The sequence below is a fragment of the Physeter macrocephalus genome, chromosome 18 (genome assembly GCF_002837175.3).
Source record: "Physeter macrocephalus isolate SW-GA chromosome 18, ASM283717v5, whole genome shotgun sequence".
NCBI lineage: Eukaryota > Metazoa > Chordata > Mammalia > Artiodactyla > Physeteridae > Physeter > Physeter macrocephalus.
The window spans coordinates 43,080,386-43,099,724 of NC_041231.1; the positions used below are offsets into that span (position 1 = coordinate 43,080,386).

Sequence of the window (19,339 nt, forward strand, 5' to 3'; positions counted from 1 at the left end):
CGTGCAGCAACGAAGACCCAACGCAGCCAAAACTAAATCAATAAAAATAAATAAATTTAAAAAAAAAAAAAAAAAAAAAAAAGAAAAAGAACAAAAAATTTGGAGGGCTTAAACTATCTGATTTTAAGATTTGCTATGTAAGGCTACTGTAATCAAGACAGTGCAGTATTATTAACAGAGAGACAGACGTAGATCAATGGAACAAAAAGAGACCAGAAATAGACCCAAACATACATGGCCAATTGGTTTTCAATGCAAGTGTCAGGCAATGGGATAGGAAAATCTCTTCAACAAATGGTGCTGAAACAATTGGACATCCATATGAAAAACCCTAACCTTATACCATGTAATTAATTCAAAATGGATCATAGATCTAAATGTAAGACCTAAAACTATGAAACTGGAACTGCATGGCTTAATACAGTAGCCACTAGTCACATGGGCCTACTGGGCACCTGAACTATGGCTTGTATAGATTTATAGGTGCTGTAAGTGTAAAATACACATTGAATTTTAAAGACTGAATATCCCCCAAATGTAAAATATCTCCTTATTAAATTTTTATATCACTTAGATGTTGAAATGTAATATTTTATATATATTAGGCTAAAAATATATCATTAAAATTAAGTTTGCCTGTTTCATTTTTTTTTAATTTAGCTACTAAAATATTTTAAATTGTATGTGGCTCACATAATATTTCTATTGACAGTGCTTGCCTAGAAGTAAAATAGGAGAAAATCTTACTAACTGTGCAAACATTTTTTTTTAATAGGGCACAAAAAGAGTGAATTACAAGAGAAAAAAATGACAAACTGGACTCGTCAAAATTAAAAACTTTTGCTTTTTAAAAGGTATTATTAATAAAATGAAGAGACAAGCCATGGCCACAGCCACATTTTGGGAAAAATATTTGCAAATCATTTGCCTGATAAAGGATTTGTTCTCAGAGTACATAAAGAATTCTTACAACTCAATATATTAAGAAGCCAAATGACCTAATTTTAAATAGGGCAAAAGATGTACTTCACCAAAGAAAACATATGGATGGCAAGCAATCACAGGAAAAGATGCTCACCATCATTAGACATTAGGTAAATGCAAAATAAAACCAAAATGAGATACCACTTCATACTTAGGATGGCTAACATTAAAGACTCGATACTAAGTGCTGATGAGGATACAGAGCAACTGGAACTCTTGAACATTGCTGGGGGAATGTAGAATGGTACAGACATTTTAAAAAACATTTTGGCAATTTGTTAAACTCATGTTTACCATATGACTCAGCAATTCCATAAAAACATATGTCTATACAAAGACTTGTATGCAAATGCTTATTGCAGCTTTATTCATAATTGCCCCAAACTGGAAAGACCCCAAATGTCTCTCAACTGGTGAGTGGAAAGATGAATTATGGTACATCTGTATAATGAAATACTACTCAGCAATAAAAAGGAATGATCCTCTGATACATACAACAACATGGATAAATCTCAAAAACATTATGCTAAGAGAAAGAAGTCAGACACAAAAAACTACACATTATATGGTTTCATTTATATGAAATTCTAGAAAAGGAATTTTTAGAGCGATAGAAAGCAGGTCAGTGGTTTCCAGGAGCAAGGGAGCGGGTGAGGGGATTTACTTAAAATACAAACAAGGGAGCTTTTGGGGATGACAGAAATGCTGTACACTATGATTATAGGGATGGTTATAAAACTCTCAAATTGTATACTTAAACTTGGTAATTGTACTGTATATAAAATATAGGGTAACAAAGTTGACCAAACAAACAAAACAACATGAAGCATAGTTTCTGCAGTAGGTCTGGGGTGGGGCCCAGGCACTTGAATTTCTAACATTCCTATATGATGCTAATGCCGCTAGTCCTGGGACCTCTCTTAGAAAAGCCTTGGTCTAGAGACACTGCTGAAAGGGGTCTATAATAAGGTGGGTATCATCTTAATTTGTGTCCATTCTGCACCACCACCTAGCACTCCTATCTTCAAGAACACAGAAATCCCAGAAAACACTGTGGCTTTTCATACCTCTTGACATACCTCCTGAACGCCTGGGGCTTTTCAGGATTAAGTAGAGGTCCTTTGGGAGTAAATTAAAGCACCACAGCTTCAGAAGCACATGTGGCCAGTCAACATGTCCCATTCCTGCAACTCAGCTCTACATTCTTACCATACTAGGATACCTGCCCTGGAACACAGCTTACACCCACAGGCCTTTGCTCACATTGTTCTCTTGCCCTGAAAGATCCTTCCCTGACCTCAACTGCTGGAACTGCACTTGTTCTTTAAGCTTAGCTCAGAGGGCATTTCCTTCACGAAACCGTATAGAATACATCCTGTTCTATATTCTCACTGCCACTCTTTTTTTTTTTTTTTAAATAAATTTATTTATTTATTTATGGTTGCATTGGGTCTTCGTTGCTGCACACGGGCTTTCTCTAGTTGCAGCGAGCTGGGGCTACTCTTTGTTGCGGTGCATGGGCTCTAGGCACACAGGCTTCAGTAGTTGTGGCTTGTGGGCTCAGTAGTTGTGGCTCGTGGGCTCTAGAGCACAGGGTCAGTAGTTGTGGTACATGGGCTTAGCTGCTCCACGGCATGTGGGATCTTCCCGGACCAGGGCTTGAACCAGTGTCCCCTGAATTGGCAGGTGGATTCTTAACCACTGCGCCACCAGGGAAGTCCTCAGTGCCATTCTTTTTCCTCTCATTATAGCACTTATATCTGGTCCTACTTGTCTATCTTAGTAAATATTTACCGAATCAAACCAATTTCTAATTAAAAGAATTATTAACAGTGGGGCTATCTAGGAAACAAAGGCATTTAGAGATGCCACTTAGAGTAGACATCATTTTTTTGTTAGTCCTTTTCCTCTGGGAGCATCTCTCTCTCCTTTTATGGTAAGCCTGATTAATCTCTGTGGTACTGGTTGGGCCAACTCCACCTCCAGGGCCCAGGGGTGGTCTGGGGATTTAGGCTTGACCAATCTGAGTCTTCCTTCTAGCCCCAGCTCTGGGTTCAGGTATGGACACATTCCCCAACCCAGACCAACCAGACATCTTCCCAGTGGCTCTTTTTTTTTTAATTACAAAAAATATTTTTTGGCTGCGCCATGCAGCTTGTGAGATCTTAGCTCCCCGACCAGGGATTGAACCCATGCCCCCTGCAGTGGAAGCGTGGAGTCCTAACCACTGGACTGCCAGGGAATTCCCCTTCCCAGTACTCTTGCCAGAACGACTGGCAGAGAAGTTTTAGACTTGGAAAAGTCTATAATACTCTTTACATATAATTAAAAATGGAAATATAGTAGACTAGGAAAATTATTACAGAGCACTCATCATAACGTTCCAGTCCACTGTGTGATGATCCATACAGTACCCAAAAATAACATGACGAAAAGGTACAAAGGAAACACTAAAGATACCTTACAAATCTGGTCAGTCACTGAAGACTGGTTTGTGTTAGATTAGCTAAAAGGGACTTTGTACCAAACATAGAGAGAAGGTACACAACCTTTCGACCTTCTCCAGGTTTTAACCGTGATGCAGGAAGCTTACTCAGGGTTAAAAGAAAATGACATCCAAAAGAACAAACACCAGAAGCCAAGGAAAGGTGAATGGAGGCAAGAGATGTGCATAAGTCAGTGAGCTGAACATCAATGGGCTTTAGAACACTCTGCAGGAAGTGTGCCTGCGTATCGTGCAACATGAGCTCCCCAAAGTGACAGGACAAATGATGCACTAGTCCTCCAGGAGGTGGCTTCCAGGAAAGGAGATGCACAAGGCCCCCACTCACCTGAGTGATTATGCGCTCTCCATCCTTATAGACCTTTTCTCCTATTACATCCACAATCTTCATTCGTTCTGACACCTGAAACAATGAACATACAAATTATAAGGAAACATCTTAATTGAAAGTCACAAATAGTATCTACACAACATTGAAATGGGCTAGAATAGTATGATTTAAGAAACCTAACGAGAATCATTTTAACAGCTTTGCTTAAATCCCCATAAACAGACTCTTATTAAAATAGGCTTTACCTCTAGTGATTTAAGAAGCAGCACAGATTCAATAAATGATTCAAACATCTTCCTCTTTTTTGCATTATTTTTCACTATGATTCTTCTAAACGTCACACGGTCCTATAAGGATATGAAAATTCTGGTAAATGCCTGTATAAGGGAGCATCTATGGTTTAATTAACTATGCCACAGCAAACATTAGAGGTCTCTGGAAGGTACTGGGTCAACTGAGTGTTTAATGATACTTCAATCTGAGTCATCGCTATGAGAAAAAGACCTGTAGCCTGAGCCAGACAGATGTCTCACATGTTGTCACCTGCTATCAAGTACTCAACGGGTGCCACCTATGGGTTGGGCATAAATAGAATACAAAATTTAAAACGTCCCAATCAAACATTTGTGAGCTCACAGTCACTGTTTAATGTGAAAAGATGCACCTTCAAAAAAGGGAGATAAAACAATCAGATGGTTCTTGCCCTCAAGGACTTTATAATCTCAATGGGTAGACAAAATTTATAGGAATAAAAAACTACAGTTCAAGACAGCATATGAAATGTGCTAGATGAACTACAGAGACAAAGTAAGTGCCACAAGAATTTTGAGGAGAGAGATCACGATAGCCTGGAGTGATCAAGGATAATTTTGTTGCAAAAATATAAATTTGTCTGGGACCTGAAGGAGAGGTAGGTTTTTAATTAATGGAGAGATAAAGTAGGAAACTCAAAATGGAAGGCAGGCATGTGAAAGATATCTTGACCCCAGCAAGTCACGGATTCATACTCAAGAGACAGTTAACCAGAGCTATGCTCAGGTACTTCTCAGATATGTGTATGCATGTGTGGGGAGGGACATGCAGCCAGGAGAATGTTAATTGCTTAGGCTCCTACATGAGTAGGCAGTTGTTTGTACCTAAGTTAATTGTAACTTTCTTCTACCTTGGGCTCTCAGGAATAGAAAGTTTTTTTTTTTTTAAAGTACAGTAATGACATCCTAAAGGCTGAAAGAATGAAAAACAGCAAGGGGGTAAGGGCATGTTTAGCTGTAGGTTTGCTATTTTAGTATTCTTGATGATGGGGTGGGAGATGGGTGGAGAAAACACATAGAAGACAACTGAGTTGAGATGTCTAAATAGGTTTCACTGGCTCATATTCCATCAGCCACAGAACTCCCTGGTCCTACCCCATGCCATGCTTCATCTGCCTCACAGGAGAAGTCACCTACTGCACCCTATACTCCTAGTATAAAAGGTGGCAGACTCCTACCCTCCCTTCCTAAACTGAAATGCAAATAATGTCTGCTCTCTGGTACTAAGCCAGATTCTGCCCTCATTTTCTTTTCCATCTGTCTGCTTGAAAAGAGACATTCAATCTCTGATTGCTCTAATGAGCTGCATCACTTGCCACTACTTTTTTGAAGTCCAAGGTTAGAGATGTATCATTTAAAATGTTACTGTTATACTTTGGAATATTACTCCATTATCTTTAGACTTCAGTTTTTACATGTTTCCTGCACCAATCTAGGCCAAGAGTGCTGTGGAAAGAGAACAATCAAGACTGAGACAATGGGAATTATAAAATTCCTTTCCTTATGTTTGAGCAGACATTGTCAAAAAAAGTATTTCTAAATCCATCTATAATGTTACAAAGATTACTACAATTGCAGCAATAAACTGTATTTCTAGCTAAAGGGAAAAACAAATGATATCTCTATTTGTGTTCCAACCCTTTCTACGCATGCTTTTGCACTTCCCAGAGCTCTCAGGCTGTGCAAGGCCAGTTCCTATGACTGCAGAGGGTATAAAAAAGCACCAGACACCAACCCAGCTTTCAGGGAGCTTCCAATGGAGCCCGTGAAGAGGAAACTCCTACTGTGAAATGGTAGCTCCCTCAGGCAGCAAGCGTTCAGAGTCAAGCAAGTAGCCCTGAAGTTCAAAAGAGAAAAAGAATACTACCCTTTCCTTTGACTGCAGAAAGTTTCTACTGGGACTTCCCTGGTGGCACAGTGGTTAAGAATCCACCTGCCAATGCAGGGGACACAGGTTCGAGCCCTGGTCCAGGAAGATCCCACATGCTGCGGAGCAACTAAGCCTGTGCGCCACAACTACTGAGCCTGTGCTCTGGAGCTTGCGAGTCACAACTACTGAGCCCGCATGCCACAAATACTGAAGCCCACGCACCTAGAGCCCGTGCTCCACAACAAGAGAAGCCACCGCAATGAGAAGCCCACGCACCACAACAGAGTGGCACCTGCTCGCCACAACTAAAGAAAGCCCAGGTGCAGCAATGAAGACCCAATGTAGACAAAAATAAATAAATAAATTTATAATTTAAAAAAAAAAAAAAAAAAAAGAAGAAGACTCCGTGCTCCACAGGGGGCCTGGGTTCGATCCCTGGTCAGGCAACTAGATCCCACATGCCGCAACGTAGATCCCACGTGCTGCAACTAAGACCTGGTGCAGCCAAATAAATAAATAAATTTTTTTTTTTTTTAAAGAAAGTTTCTACTCACTTTCATGCAAGCAAGACAGAGTGGAAGCAGAGACTAAGTGTAGTGGTCATGGTGGCAGCTGCCCCCAGTAAGAGAAGGAATATAGAATCCAATTTGAGAAACTCAGTGGCAACACCAGGTCCACCCTGCTTTAGTCTCAAAAGGCATTTCCAAAGGCCTTGGAAGGCACAAGTAAGAAGTCAGGCTATAGCGGACCCTCTGGGAGTCACTTTCCTGAAGGTGGTACTGAAGCTTTGGAAGGGTTTGGGCTATAAAGCAGGTGAATAACGCAGGAGAAAAGGGCATCTAAATAGGTCACGTAAGGCAGGAGGGAGATGAATCTCACTTAAGATAGCAGGGAGAGGAAGAAAAGACTGCAAAGGATAAGGCTAGGAACTAGGAAGGCAGGGCAGGGATCTCAGGAGAGGGAGTTTCAGGAATGGAAGGGTGGTGAGCAGCACCACAACCAAGGGAAGCAGGTGCCACCACTCTGTAGTACCCTACCTTGTGCCAGGCACTGAGGAAACTGCTTCTCGGATGTGCTTCTACTTAATTCTCATATCCAAACCACAAGGCAAGTAGTTGTTTTTTCAAATTAATTAATTATTATTTTTTTGCTGCATTGGGTCTTTGTTGCTGTGTGCAGGCTTTCTCTAGTTGTGGCGAGCAGGGGCTACTCTTTGTTACAGTGCATGGGCTTCTCAATGCAGTGGCTTCTCTTGTGGAGCACAGGCTCTAGGTGCATGGGCTTCAGTAGTTGTAGCACGTGGGCTCAGTAGTTGTGGCACGTGAGCTCAGTAGTTGTGGCTTGCGGGCTCTAGAGCACAGGCTCAGTAGTTGTGACTCACGGGCTTAGTTGCCCCACAGCATGTGGGATCTTCCCAAACTAGGGCTCGAACCCGTGTCCCCTGCATTGGCAGGCGGATTCTTAACCACTGCACCACCAGGGAAGTCCAAGGCAAGCAGTTTTACAGTTCATTTTTAATAAATTTCTAATGAGACTTTCTCTTTGACTTTTAGATTTAGGAATGGGTTGATTTACAAGTGTTTGGAGATTTTCCTGTTATCTTTCTGTTACTGATTTCTGGTTTCATTCCATTGTGGTTAGAGAACACACCGTCTGATTTCAATTCTTTTAAATTTGTTAATTTTATTTTATATCCCAGGATACATGTAGTCTATCTCAGTGAACATTTGTGGGCTTGAAAAGAATGTGTATTCTCTGTTGTTGTGTGAAGTGTCCTATAAATTTCAATTTGATCCTTTTGGTTGATGGTGATGTTAAGTTCTGTATCCTTCCCGATTTTTTGTCTAGTTGTCCTATCAATTGTTGAGAAAGGGGTGTTGAAGTCTGCAAATATAACTGTGGATTTGTCTATTCCTTCTTTCAGTTCTATCAGTTTTTGCTTTACATATTTTGAAGCCCTGTTGTTTGGTATATACATATTTAGGGTTTCTGTGTCTTCTTGGTAGATTAACTCTTTCATTATTATGTGATGTTCCTCTTTGTCTCTGGTAATTTTCTTTGCTGTGAAGTCTACTTATCTGATATTAATATAATTTCTGCTTTCTTCTGGTTAATGTTTGCATAGTATATCTATTACTATACTTTTACTCTCTTTTTAAAAAAATTATTATTTATTTTTGGCTGCATCAGGTCTTAGTTGCTGTGCGCGGGCCTTCTCTAGTTGCAGTTGAGTGGGGACTACTCTTCGTTGCGGTGCACGGGCTTCTCATTGCAGTGGCTTCTCTTGTGGAGCACGGGCTCTAGGCGCGTGGGCTTCAGTAGTTGCAGCACACGGGCCCTACAGCACACAGCCTTCAGTAGTTGCAGCACATGGGCTCAGTAGTTGCAGTACGCAGGCTCTAGGGCATGCATCGGCAGGCGGATTCTCAACCACTGCGCCACCAGGGAAGCCCCAGACTGGGTAATTTCTATTGTTCTATCTTCAAGTTCACTGATTCTTTCCTCCCTTATATTCATTCTGCTATTGAGCCCATCCAGTGAGGTTTTTTTAGTTGCTCTGTGGCATGTGGGATCTTCCCGGTCCAGGGATCGAACCTGGCTCCCCTGCATTGGCAGTCAGATTTTTAACCACTGCGCCGCCAGGGAAGTCCGAAAATAAAGATTATAAGGAAGTCTTTAAAAACAAAGATTCTTATACCTTACAAAATCATTTGGCTTGAACATATTCATAAAGACTTATGTTTCTCATTTTTATGGAGATTTGTTTTTGTTTGTAATCAATTTCTGTCTGAGTTCCAGAAATGCAAAAGATACAGCACTGAGAGAGTGGCGGCTGACAAAATTGCTGTCTTTGACCTTCTAATGCAAGTTTAGTAACTAATCTGGAAAATAATGAACTGCAATTAATGAAATCTGTAGCTATATTCAAGTGTGTTTCTCAGACAGCACATACAATAATTGAAAGAACTTCCTGCCCTCTAATTAGTTAGATTGAATTAACTTGGCATAATAGCTTTAAAAAAAATTTTTTTATTGGAGTATAGTTGATTTACAACGTTGTGTTAGTTTCAGGTGTACAGCAAAGTGAATCAGTTAAACACTCTTTTTGTGAGATTCTTTTCCCATAATGTGTACATGTCAGTCTCAATCTCCCAATTTATCCCTCCCCCCTGCTTATCCCCTGGTAACCATGAGTTTGTTTTCTACATTCATGACTTTACTTCTGCTTTGTAAATAAGTTCAGTTGGTATATTTAGATCATCTATATTTATAGTAATTATTCATATACTAGGGCTTACGTCTACCATTTTATTCAATGTTTTCTGTTCTTCCCTGTTTCCTGTTCTTCTGTTTCACTTTTCTTGCCTTCCTGCAGGTTACCTGAATGGATTTATAGAGCTTTTGTTTTGTTTTTTTGTGGTACGCGGGCCTCTCACTGCTGTGGCCTCTCCCGTTACGGAGCCGCGCCCTCGGCAGTGAAAGCACGGAGTCCTAACCACTGGACCTCCAGGGAATTCCCCATCAGAATTTTACACAGAAGAGAATGTGTACAAGAACATGGTATTTAACAATAACACTATAATAATTTAAATAATTGTTACTTGTATTATGGATAACTCTTTGATGATTTTTTTTTTTTTTTTTTTTGCAGTACGCGGGCCTCTCAATGTTGTGGCCTCTCCCGTTGTGGAGCACAGGCTCCGGACGCGCAGGCTCAGCGGCCATAGCTCACGGGCCCAGCCGCTCCGCAGCACGTGGGATCTTCCCGGACCGGGGCACGAACCCGTGTCCCCTGCATCGGCAGGTGGACTCCCAACCACTGCGTCACCAGGGAAGCCCATCCAGTGAGTTATTTTGGTTATTGTATTTTCCAGTTCTAAAATTTCCATTTGGATCTTCTTTCTGTCTTCTATTTCTCCACTGAGACCTTCTATTTCTTTCCCTTTGTTTCTAGTGTGTTCATAATTGCTTGTTAAAAGATTTTTATGATGGCTGCTTTAAAATCATTGTCAGCTAATTCCAATATCTGTGTCATCTTGGTATTGACATCTTTTGATTGCCTTTTCTAATTCAGATTGAGAATTTCTCTGTTCTTCATCTAACAAGTGATTTTCTATTGTATCCTGGACATTTTGGGTATTATGTTGTAAAACTGTATCCAGTTTCATCTTCTTTCTTTGCAGCCAGTCACCCTGTCTATATATAGGGTGCCTGTATGTGTGGGAGTGCATGTTCAGCTCCCCTCTGGACTCTACTGACACTACTCTGGCAGGGGAAGTGGAGTGCCAACTAGTAACACCACACATCACCTCATTTTGCCTCTTTGCTGCTGGATGAAGTTGGAAGTCCAGTTTCCTGCTGGCCCCTGTGACAGTATGGGGAGCCAGAAGCAGTTTTTCCTTTGGTATTTGGCAGGAATAGGGTGGTATTATCAAAAAAGGTTTCCTATTCTGCCAAGCTGTCCTTCTCCTTGTCCTTTGGCTAAAGGGAGCAGACTCTTCTTGGGGATGTTTTTATGTGTACCTGTTGGTGGATCTGGGTTGTAGGTTTTTCCAGCACCCTATCTGGGATATATGGGAATTAATAAGAAAACCTGGTGAACTCACTGTTATGTCCTTCCTTAATTCTTGAAATCCCTAGTTCCTAGCCAGTCCACCTTCTCCTTTCCATCTTTCAGGGTCTCCTGTGTTTGTTTGTAGTAAGATATCCAGAGTTTTCTAGTTTTAAGAGGGAAGACTAGTGAGGAATGGGGCTATTCCATCTTGGCCTGGACCAGAAGTTGGCATTAATGTATTTTAAAACTGAGTTTATTTTCCCCCATTATTTATTGATCTACCTTGAGTATTTTAAGCACTGGCTTCCCAAGTGTGTGATGTATTCTTAAACCAATGTATCTCTCATCTCTCAGGGGCAATCTTTTTTTTTTTTTTTTTTTGTGGGCCACACCACATGTGGGATCCTAGTTCCCCGACCAGGGACTGAACCTAAGTCCCCTGTTCTGGAAGTGAGGAGTCTTAACCACTGGACCTCCAGGGAAGTCTCTCTCACGGGCATTAAGTCCATGCCATTCTCTCACTTCGTCCCAGCTTACCCTTCCCCCTCCTGGTGTCCTCAAGTCCATTCTCTATGTCTTCATCTTTATTCCTGTCCTGCCTCAGGGGCATTCTTAATTCTACATTAGTATAGCACAATAAAGTGCTCTAGTATGTCTTTATTTTTTATTTTTTTTGTGGTACGCGGGCCTCTCACTGTTGCGGCCTCTCCTGTTGCGGAGCACAGGCTCCGGGCGCACAGGCTCAGTGGCCATGTGGGATCTTCCCGGACCGGGGCAGGAACCCGTGTCCCCTGCATCAGCAGGCAGACTCTCAACCACTGCGCCACCAGGGAAGCCCTCTAGTATGTCTTTAAAACGTGATTTTATTTGAGGAAATATGTTGATAATTCCAAGGTATATATTTAATTCTGCTTGTAGGGTAAATGGAAACAAATCATAGATGTGAACATTTTAAAAGTGAAATTTGGAATCTGTACAAGAGGATGATTGTTTTGTTTAAGAAGGAAGAGAATTATATATTTTGAAGGCTTGATAATGAAGGAAGCAAGGTGGGTCATGTATAATAGAGGATAGGATCATAGCAGTACTGTGCCTAAGACATTCTAGGAAAGTTCTGTTTCCCAGAATATGGCTATCAGCCTTTCTACTCATCTAAATCTACTGAATATTGGCATGGACCAATGAATAAATAGATGGCCAAACACAGAGAAAAGTTAGTCCTAGGACAGATAGAGATGGAAAACATGGTTGGCAGAGCTTTCAATGACACTTATTTTTCTAGGCTGTCTCTTGTACAGTTATCCCCCCTCTCTCTACTTGTCTGATAAAAACATAAATGGAAAATGTAGTAAGAGCTGACACAACTGCAAGGTCACAAGACCCAGTCTTTTCTCTGTAATTTGGAATAAATGGTTTGTTGATAAATCACTTCAGAGAAATGGAAAAACACACTGGTACAAAACCTTCCACAATGTCTTTCAGATAATTGGCTATAAAATATAGTGTGAACCAAGAGCCCAAGGACAGAGACCCAGAAGTAAGGGGAATTAATAAGATGCTATGCAAGGAGAACCATTTCTCTAACTCACCAGTCCCCAAAGGGAGCCTTCTGAAGTGGCGACAATGGTAGCAGCTCTCGGGGTGTTGTACATCAGAGCTAGTTCTCCAAAACTGCCATGGTTGTCATACTGACCAACAGAGCGGGTTTGATTATCTTTTGTTACTAAAATATCATAGGTTCCCCTGGAAATATAACAAGAAACAATTTTACTTATAATGGGCAGGTGTACATGAATAGAAGGTTGTTGTTATTGGGGAATTCCAACAGATTTTTGCTAGTATATAGAAATATAATAGATTTTTACATTTTGACTTTGTATTCTGTGACCTTGCTAAACTCATTTATTAGTTTTAATGAGTGAACTTGGCATTTTCTAGAGGATCATGTCATCTGCAAACAAAGACAGCTTTATTTCTTTCTTTCCAATCTGTATGCCCTTCTTCCCTCCCGTCAGTCCTTCTCTCCTCACTCCATCTTTTTCTTTTCCTTTTTTTCTTTGCTTTATTGTGTTGGTTAGGACCTACAGTATAATATTGCATTGAAGTGGTGAGAAGAGACATGCTTGTCTGGTTCTCCATCTTAAAGGGAAAACATTCAATCTTTCACCATTAAGTATGAGGTTAGCTATAGGTTTTTTTAAAATAAATGCCTTTAATCAGGTTGGAGAAAAGTCCCTTCTATTCCTAGTTTGCTGAGAGTTTTTATCATGGAAAGGTGTTGAATTTTGTCAAATGCTTTTCCTGCATGTATCGAAATGATTGTATGGGTTTTCTTTTGTAGTCTGTTGAAAACTAGGATGTAGAACTGATTAAAATAAAGAAAAAAAAATGATACAATTCTCTATCTATTGATTGTTAATGACTGCTAAAGAAAAATATTCAGAATGGACAAACATTTGGAGAAACAGGCACTCTCAATACACCACTGAAGCAAATGTAAATGTTTTAAAGTTTCTGAAAGATAATTAACAACATAACAAATTCCTTAAAGAGACCCTTTGACATAGCAATTCCATTTCTAGGCATTCTGAAGGAGATAATCAAAGATACTGGAAAATATTTAACTGCAGGGATGCTCACCAGGTAATATTTATAAGAGCAAAAACCACAATTTAATCTGCTAACAATAGGGGATAGGTCAAATATATGTCTATATTCATATTATGCAGTCAATATAAATCATGACATAGAATAATATTGTATCCCATGGCAATCTACTTCAAACAGATTTTAAAAATCAAGCCAATGTATATGACCCAACATAAAAAGTATACATATAAATGTAATAAAGAGTTGACTACATTTTACATGTTTGTTAACAGCTTTCAAGCCCTACCACTCCCAATCCTTCTTCCTCTTCTGTCTCACATCTGGGAAAGCTGAGAAAAAAACCTGGGTGCTCCCTTATTTGGCACTGATGGGATATTCAAACAAAACTAGAGCCTGCCCATATATAAGAGTACTCTGACCTCAGCCCCACCCTCTAACTACCGTGAAATGCCAAGCCAGTCACCCCTCCCTGCTGTCTTAAGTCATCTGTGGACCTCTTGGGAACCTGGCCTGTTCTCCCTTAAAAGCCTCATTATGTGAGTGATAAATTTTTTCATACCTTCTTAGCTGTGTATATGGTATGATCAGTCTCAATATCTGAACCAAATTTAGGGGTAATGGATCTGACCTAACAGTAAAGCATAGGAAAAAAAAAAAAAAAAAGAAAGGAAGAATATACTCTGGGGATGAAATTAGGGCTAAATTACTTTCTTTCCTGTTTATTTTTTTTTTCACCAAGTTTCTTACAAAGAGCCTCCACTTGTCTGATAAAAATCATTAGGTATCATATGTTACACAAGAAGCAAAGAATAAAGCCAATCACTCAAATATCAGGTACACAGTACCAATCCTGCTCTCAAGGGAGCTCACCACTGAATAGGTAAGCTGACCTGTATTTGACCTGGTGGACAAGGCAAAAGTAACAAGGACACGAGTGGAATACATGGAACTCAGGGTAAATTCACTTACGTGTTTTTAATCTCTCTTCCAGGAGACACTAGCAACTTAATTTTGGAACAACACAAATAATTTCAGGAAGCCACAAAACAGAGTTTTTCCTAACCTCTCTCTTTGGTCCTCTTCCAAATAATGGGACATATTTTTCTCACTGTTGTTACCATCAAATTATGTAATAATTATCTATTTAATTATGTAATAGTTATCTATTTCTACTCTCTCCAACTAGAAAATGAGTTTTTTGAGGTCAGGAACAATATCTTTTTAATAATTTATTAACAACCACTTTCACTGCATGCAAAAGATAATCCCTCTCATTTACATGTGTAATAACAAATCATTCCCTTTGTAGACAGGCATTTCAACCTATAACCTATGGATATGTGCAGGTAAATGCTTATTTCCCAGACTGCAGGTACCTACTGGGATTCCTGTCTTGGTGAGGGAGCACACGGCAGAGCAAGGGGGAAAGGTGGCTGTTGGAAGTGGTGATATAACTTAAAAAAATTATTCTGTCACTACTTACAGAATTCTATGAAGGAAGCATGAGCATAATAGATAAAACAGTCTTTAAGAAGACATTATTTGTATCATCTTTACTCTTTAAATAAAACATTTCTTTCCTAACCCTAACTGTAATCATCTGTCACAGTATCAAGGGCCAAAAGGTTACCCAAGGAGTATGTTCTTTTTTTTTTTTTAACGTTTATTTTTTTTTAAATTAATTAATTACTTATTTATTTTTGGCTGCATTGGGTCTTCTTTGCTGTGAGCGGGCTTCCTCTAGTTGCGGCGAGCGGGAGCTACTCTTTGTTGTGGTGCGCAGGCTTCTCATTGCGGTGGCTTCTCTCGTTGCGGAGCGCAGGCTCTAGGCGCACGGGCTTCAGTAGTTGTGGTGCGTGGGCTCAGTAGTTGTGGCTCGCGGGCTCTAGAGCGCAGGCTCAGTAGTTGTGGTGCTAAGTCGGGCTTAGGTGCTCCGCGGCATGTGGGATCTTCCTGGACCAGGGCTCGAACCTGTGTCCCCTGCATTTGCGGGCAGATTCTTAACCACTGCGCCACCAGGGAAGTCCAAGTAGTACATTCTTGAACATTTTCCTGAACGAGCAAAAGGCTCAACGAGACGGGGCCAGCTGAATCTAGTACAGCTACTTGATTAAAATGAAAAGACCCTTAAAAATCTTAAAAATCAGGAAAGCAATTGGAAAAACATGAATAAGGTCTGCAGAGTAGATGAGAGTACTGTATAAAATGTTAATATCTGATTTTTACAATTGATCTCTGCTTATGTAAGAGAATATTCTATTTTTAGGAAATATACACTGAAGTATTCAGAGGTAAAAGGGCTTATACCTGCAACTTACTTTCAAACAATAAAGCTAATGTGATAAAACATTAATCTGGGGAACCCAGGTTTATAAGAATTTTTTGTACTATTTGTGTAATGTTTCTATAACTCTGAAATTACTTCAAAAGAAAAAATGAAAAATAATTAATGGAAGATATTGGGTGAAGCAACATCTTATTGATCTTAAACTCTGGTGAGGGTGTTCCTTTCAGGACTGAGGAGGCATCAGGAGTCCTCCAGGTGATACTAATAGCTCAAGAGGTTAGGAAACACCAGGGCGAACAGGTCAAACCCACATATTTCATGTCTCCCAACATGATTTATACCTGGAACAGAGCCAGAAGGGGCCAGAGGTATGGAGGTTGAGGCAGTATACTCATGTGTAAAATTAGGCTAGGATTGAATGATCCAGATGACAATGAAGTGTTACGGTTATTCTTTAGAAAATCAATTCACTTGAACACTTGCAAATAACATGTTTATAAAGCATAGCTTGCACATTTCACCTAATTGTAGATAGTGGCAACCCAAGTATGGGTTGTACTGAGGACTCAGGGCAGCAGTAGATAGAGAAAGGCAGGCTGTGGACAGAGAGGGGCAAGCTTTGAGAAGCTTGTTTACGTGGCCCTAAGTCCTGTCTGGGCTGAACAAAGCATAGCATAAAGCACTTGCCCTGAACCATGAATCTTATTAAGTATAGCCGTGCAATTGCAAAACTCCATCTCCTACCGTTCAATGACATAAAAGTTGTCCCCATCATCTCCTTGGTCAATGACATGCTCATCAACTTTGACTGTCCTTTCAAACATGGCATCGAGGACTTGAGAAAGCTGTTCCTGCAGGGAACACACAATGAGAAAAGATGGCTTCTACATTTGTGGGGGGAAAAAAAACTATGCTTATCTTAGTTGGTGACTACATGGTAGATGGTAGAAGTCCCCACATCAGACTATTCCCCACATTCAAGCAGAAACCTAAGGGCTGTCTGAAACAAATGCTTTCCTGTGGCCATTCAGCTTTGCATCTCCACATATACAGCACAGTTGCCAAGTTTTCTGAGGCAGCGTTGTTTTGAAAAAATATTCTATAATTTACACAAAAACAGGTATCTAAATCATGGTACCTATTCTCCCAGCCGCACCCACAAGACTGTTACCTGCCTTGATGGCTCTACTATGTCAGGTGTAAAGCCATGTGATGCCACCTTCCTCCACGTGTTGATATTAATAGGATCATCAAGGCTAAAAGGCTGAGATGGCCTCAGAGGTTATCTCATGGAACAGCACAACTACTACTCTGACTAGCCAAGCACATCACTTTACCTCTCCAAGACTCAGTTTCTTCATATGCAAAAAAGGGTTTAATAAATAGTTTCTAGCTCATCAACTTTTATGACTAAAGGAGAAAAATCTAAGGAAAGTATATGTCACATAACAGGTACTCAATAAACGAGATCTATTACCAGACATGTAATACTGCTACAATCATTTATACACAACACACACAATTACTTACTTACCAATATTACCTGCCATAACCAAAAGGTAACTGTACCAGTAAGTATAATGAAAACAAAACAATGCTATTAAATTCTAACAAAACAGTGGTCTCAGTCTGGGGCCAGCATCCCTCTGTCAGGGAAATCAGTGACTGTTATGGAATACTAAATACCAGTTTCAACTAAGAGAAAGACCTTGTCTTTGGAGGAATGTGGATTGAAGATCTGACAAGGAAATAATTTTATTGCTGCATAATTCCATGTGATTTAGTGTTCTGTCAGTGTGACTGTGCTATCTAAAATCACATATCACCAAAAAGCACCTCTTTAGTTCCAGAGTTCCAGGTGTGTTGAATACTGTATAAGCTGACAAATAGGAAGGCTTGCCACTCATGTGTCAGCCACGTTAATGTGGAATGTGAGCTCAGTGTTGCCAGAAATCTCATGTTTAAATACAAGTAACAAATTAAAATTTTCACATACAATACAGACCAAACACACACATCTATACCTGGCTGTATCTGGCCTGTGGGCTGTCCATTGGCAGCCTCATGTTTTGAGTAACTCTTCTTTTTCTGGCCTGGACTCTTCAGAAACATCAGTGTCATGAGATATAGAATAAGGCATGGGGGAAGCAATCTGGGTTACAGGGGGCTAAAATCATACCATGACAACTAAAAGCAACATGTGACTCAGGATTGGAAAACAAAACAAAAAAGCCATAGAAAACTTTACAGGGAAAATCTTAAAAGCAGTTCATACATACTTATACATGTGCCTACATATACCCACAAGAAACAGTGTAAATGTGGCAAAATGTTAACAACTGGTCAATCTAGGTCAAGAATATAAGAATGTTCATGGTACTATTCTGTAAATTTGAAAATTTAAAAACAAAGGTTTGGGAAGTAAATTTTTAAAAAATGGAAACAAATACACTCACTGGAATGGCTAAAATTTGAAAAGACAGATAATATCAAATGTTGGTTAAGGATACAGAACAACTGGAAATGTCATGTATTGTTGGAAGGAATGCAAAATGGTATAACTACTTTGAAAAACATCTGATAGATTTTTACAATATCAAACATATACCTACCCTATGACTCCGCAATTTTACCCTCAGGTATTTTACTGAAGAGAAATGAAAAAAATGTTCATAGAAAGACTTGTATAAAATGTCCAGAGCATTATTCATAAGAACTAAAAGCAAGAAATAGACCAGGTATCTATTGTCAGAAAAATGGATAAACAAACTGGTATTTTCATATAATGGAATACTTCTCAGCGATAAAAGGGAATGAACGAACATCACCAAAACAATGACACACTGACATCATGGATCCCTTGATATGATGCTCTGAGGACACAATAGAATTTCTGTGTAGTCTGGCCAAAGATGTATAACCGCATTTCAATCATGAGGAAACATCAGACAAATTCAAATTGAGGTATATTCTATAACGTAATTAACCAGTACTCTTCAAAGTGTCAAGATCATGAAATACTAGGAAGGACTGAAAACTATGGCAAATTGGAGGAGACTAAGGAGAAATAACAGCTAAGTGCAATGTGGGTTTCTGGACTGCATTATTAACTAGGGAAAAAAAAAAGTGAGAAAACTGATGAAATTTGAACAAGGTTTTTAGTTTAACTAATGGTATTGTAACAATGTCATTTTTCCTGGTTTTGACAATTGTACTATGGTTATGTAAGATGCTAATATTGGCGGAAGCTGGATGAGGGATATATGGGAACTCTACTATTTTTACAACTTCTTTATGAGTCTAAAACTAGTTCAAAATAAAAAGTGAAAAAAGAAAATGGAATGTTGAACAATAAGAAAGGATCTCAAAAATATTGTGCTGAGTGAAAAGAATCTCTCACAACAGAGTATATACTGTATGATTCCACTTATATGAAATTCCAGAAGGCAAAATTAATTTATGGTAGAACAAATCAAAATAGAAGTTGCCTCTTGAGGGAGGCGAGCAAGAATTGATAATGAAGGGGCATAAGGAAACTTTTTGGGGTGGTGGCAATATTCTACATCTTGATAGGGGTTTGGATTACCTAAGTGTATGCATTTGTCAAACCTAAGTACACTTAAAACTCATGCATGCATTTCATTATATGCAAACTTTACATTAAAAAGCTGTAGGGGCTTCCCTGGTGGCGCAGTGGTTGAGAATCTGCCTGCCGATGCAGGGGACGCCGGTTCGTGCCCCGGTCTGGGAAGATCCCACATGCCGCGGAGCGGCTGGGCCGGTGAGCCACAGCCACTGAGCCTGCGTGTCCAGAGCCTGTGCTCCGCAACGGGAGAGGCCACAACAGTGAGAGGCCCGCGTACCACAAAAAAAAAAAAAAAAATAATA

At 39.8% G+C, this 19,339-nt stretch overlaps 1 protein-coding gene across 2 annotated transcripts in view; it reads right to left on the bottom strand.

Annotated features, from left to right (window-relative positions):
- PRKAR2A (protein kinase cAMP-dependent type II regulatory subunit alpha) overlaps nt 1–19,339 on the bottom strand; it is a 94,298-nt gene that overhangs the window by 13,569 nt on the left and 61,390 nt on the right. For both annotated transcript variants that reach the window (XR_008615816.1, XM_024123814.2), the window contains exons 5-8: nt 16,196–16,302; nt 12,144–12,297; nt 4,064–4,165; nt 3,816–3,890 (exon numbers count right to left, since the gene is read on the bottom strand). Coding sequence is in view for 1 of the 2 variants with exons in the window: in XM_024123814.2 (XP_023979582.1) it covers nt 3,816–3,890; nt 4,064–4,165; nt 12,144–12,297; nt 16,196–16,302 (438 nt within the window). In the remaining variant the exon portion in view is untranslated. The remainder of the gene's footprint in view (nt 1–3,815; nt 3,891–4,063; nt 4,166–12,143; nt 12,298–16,195; nt 16,303–19,339) is intronic.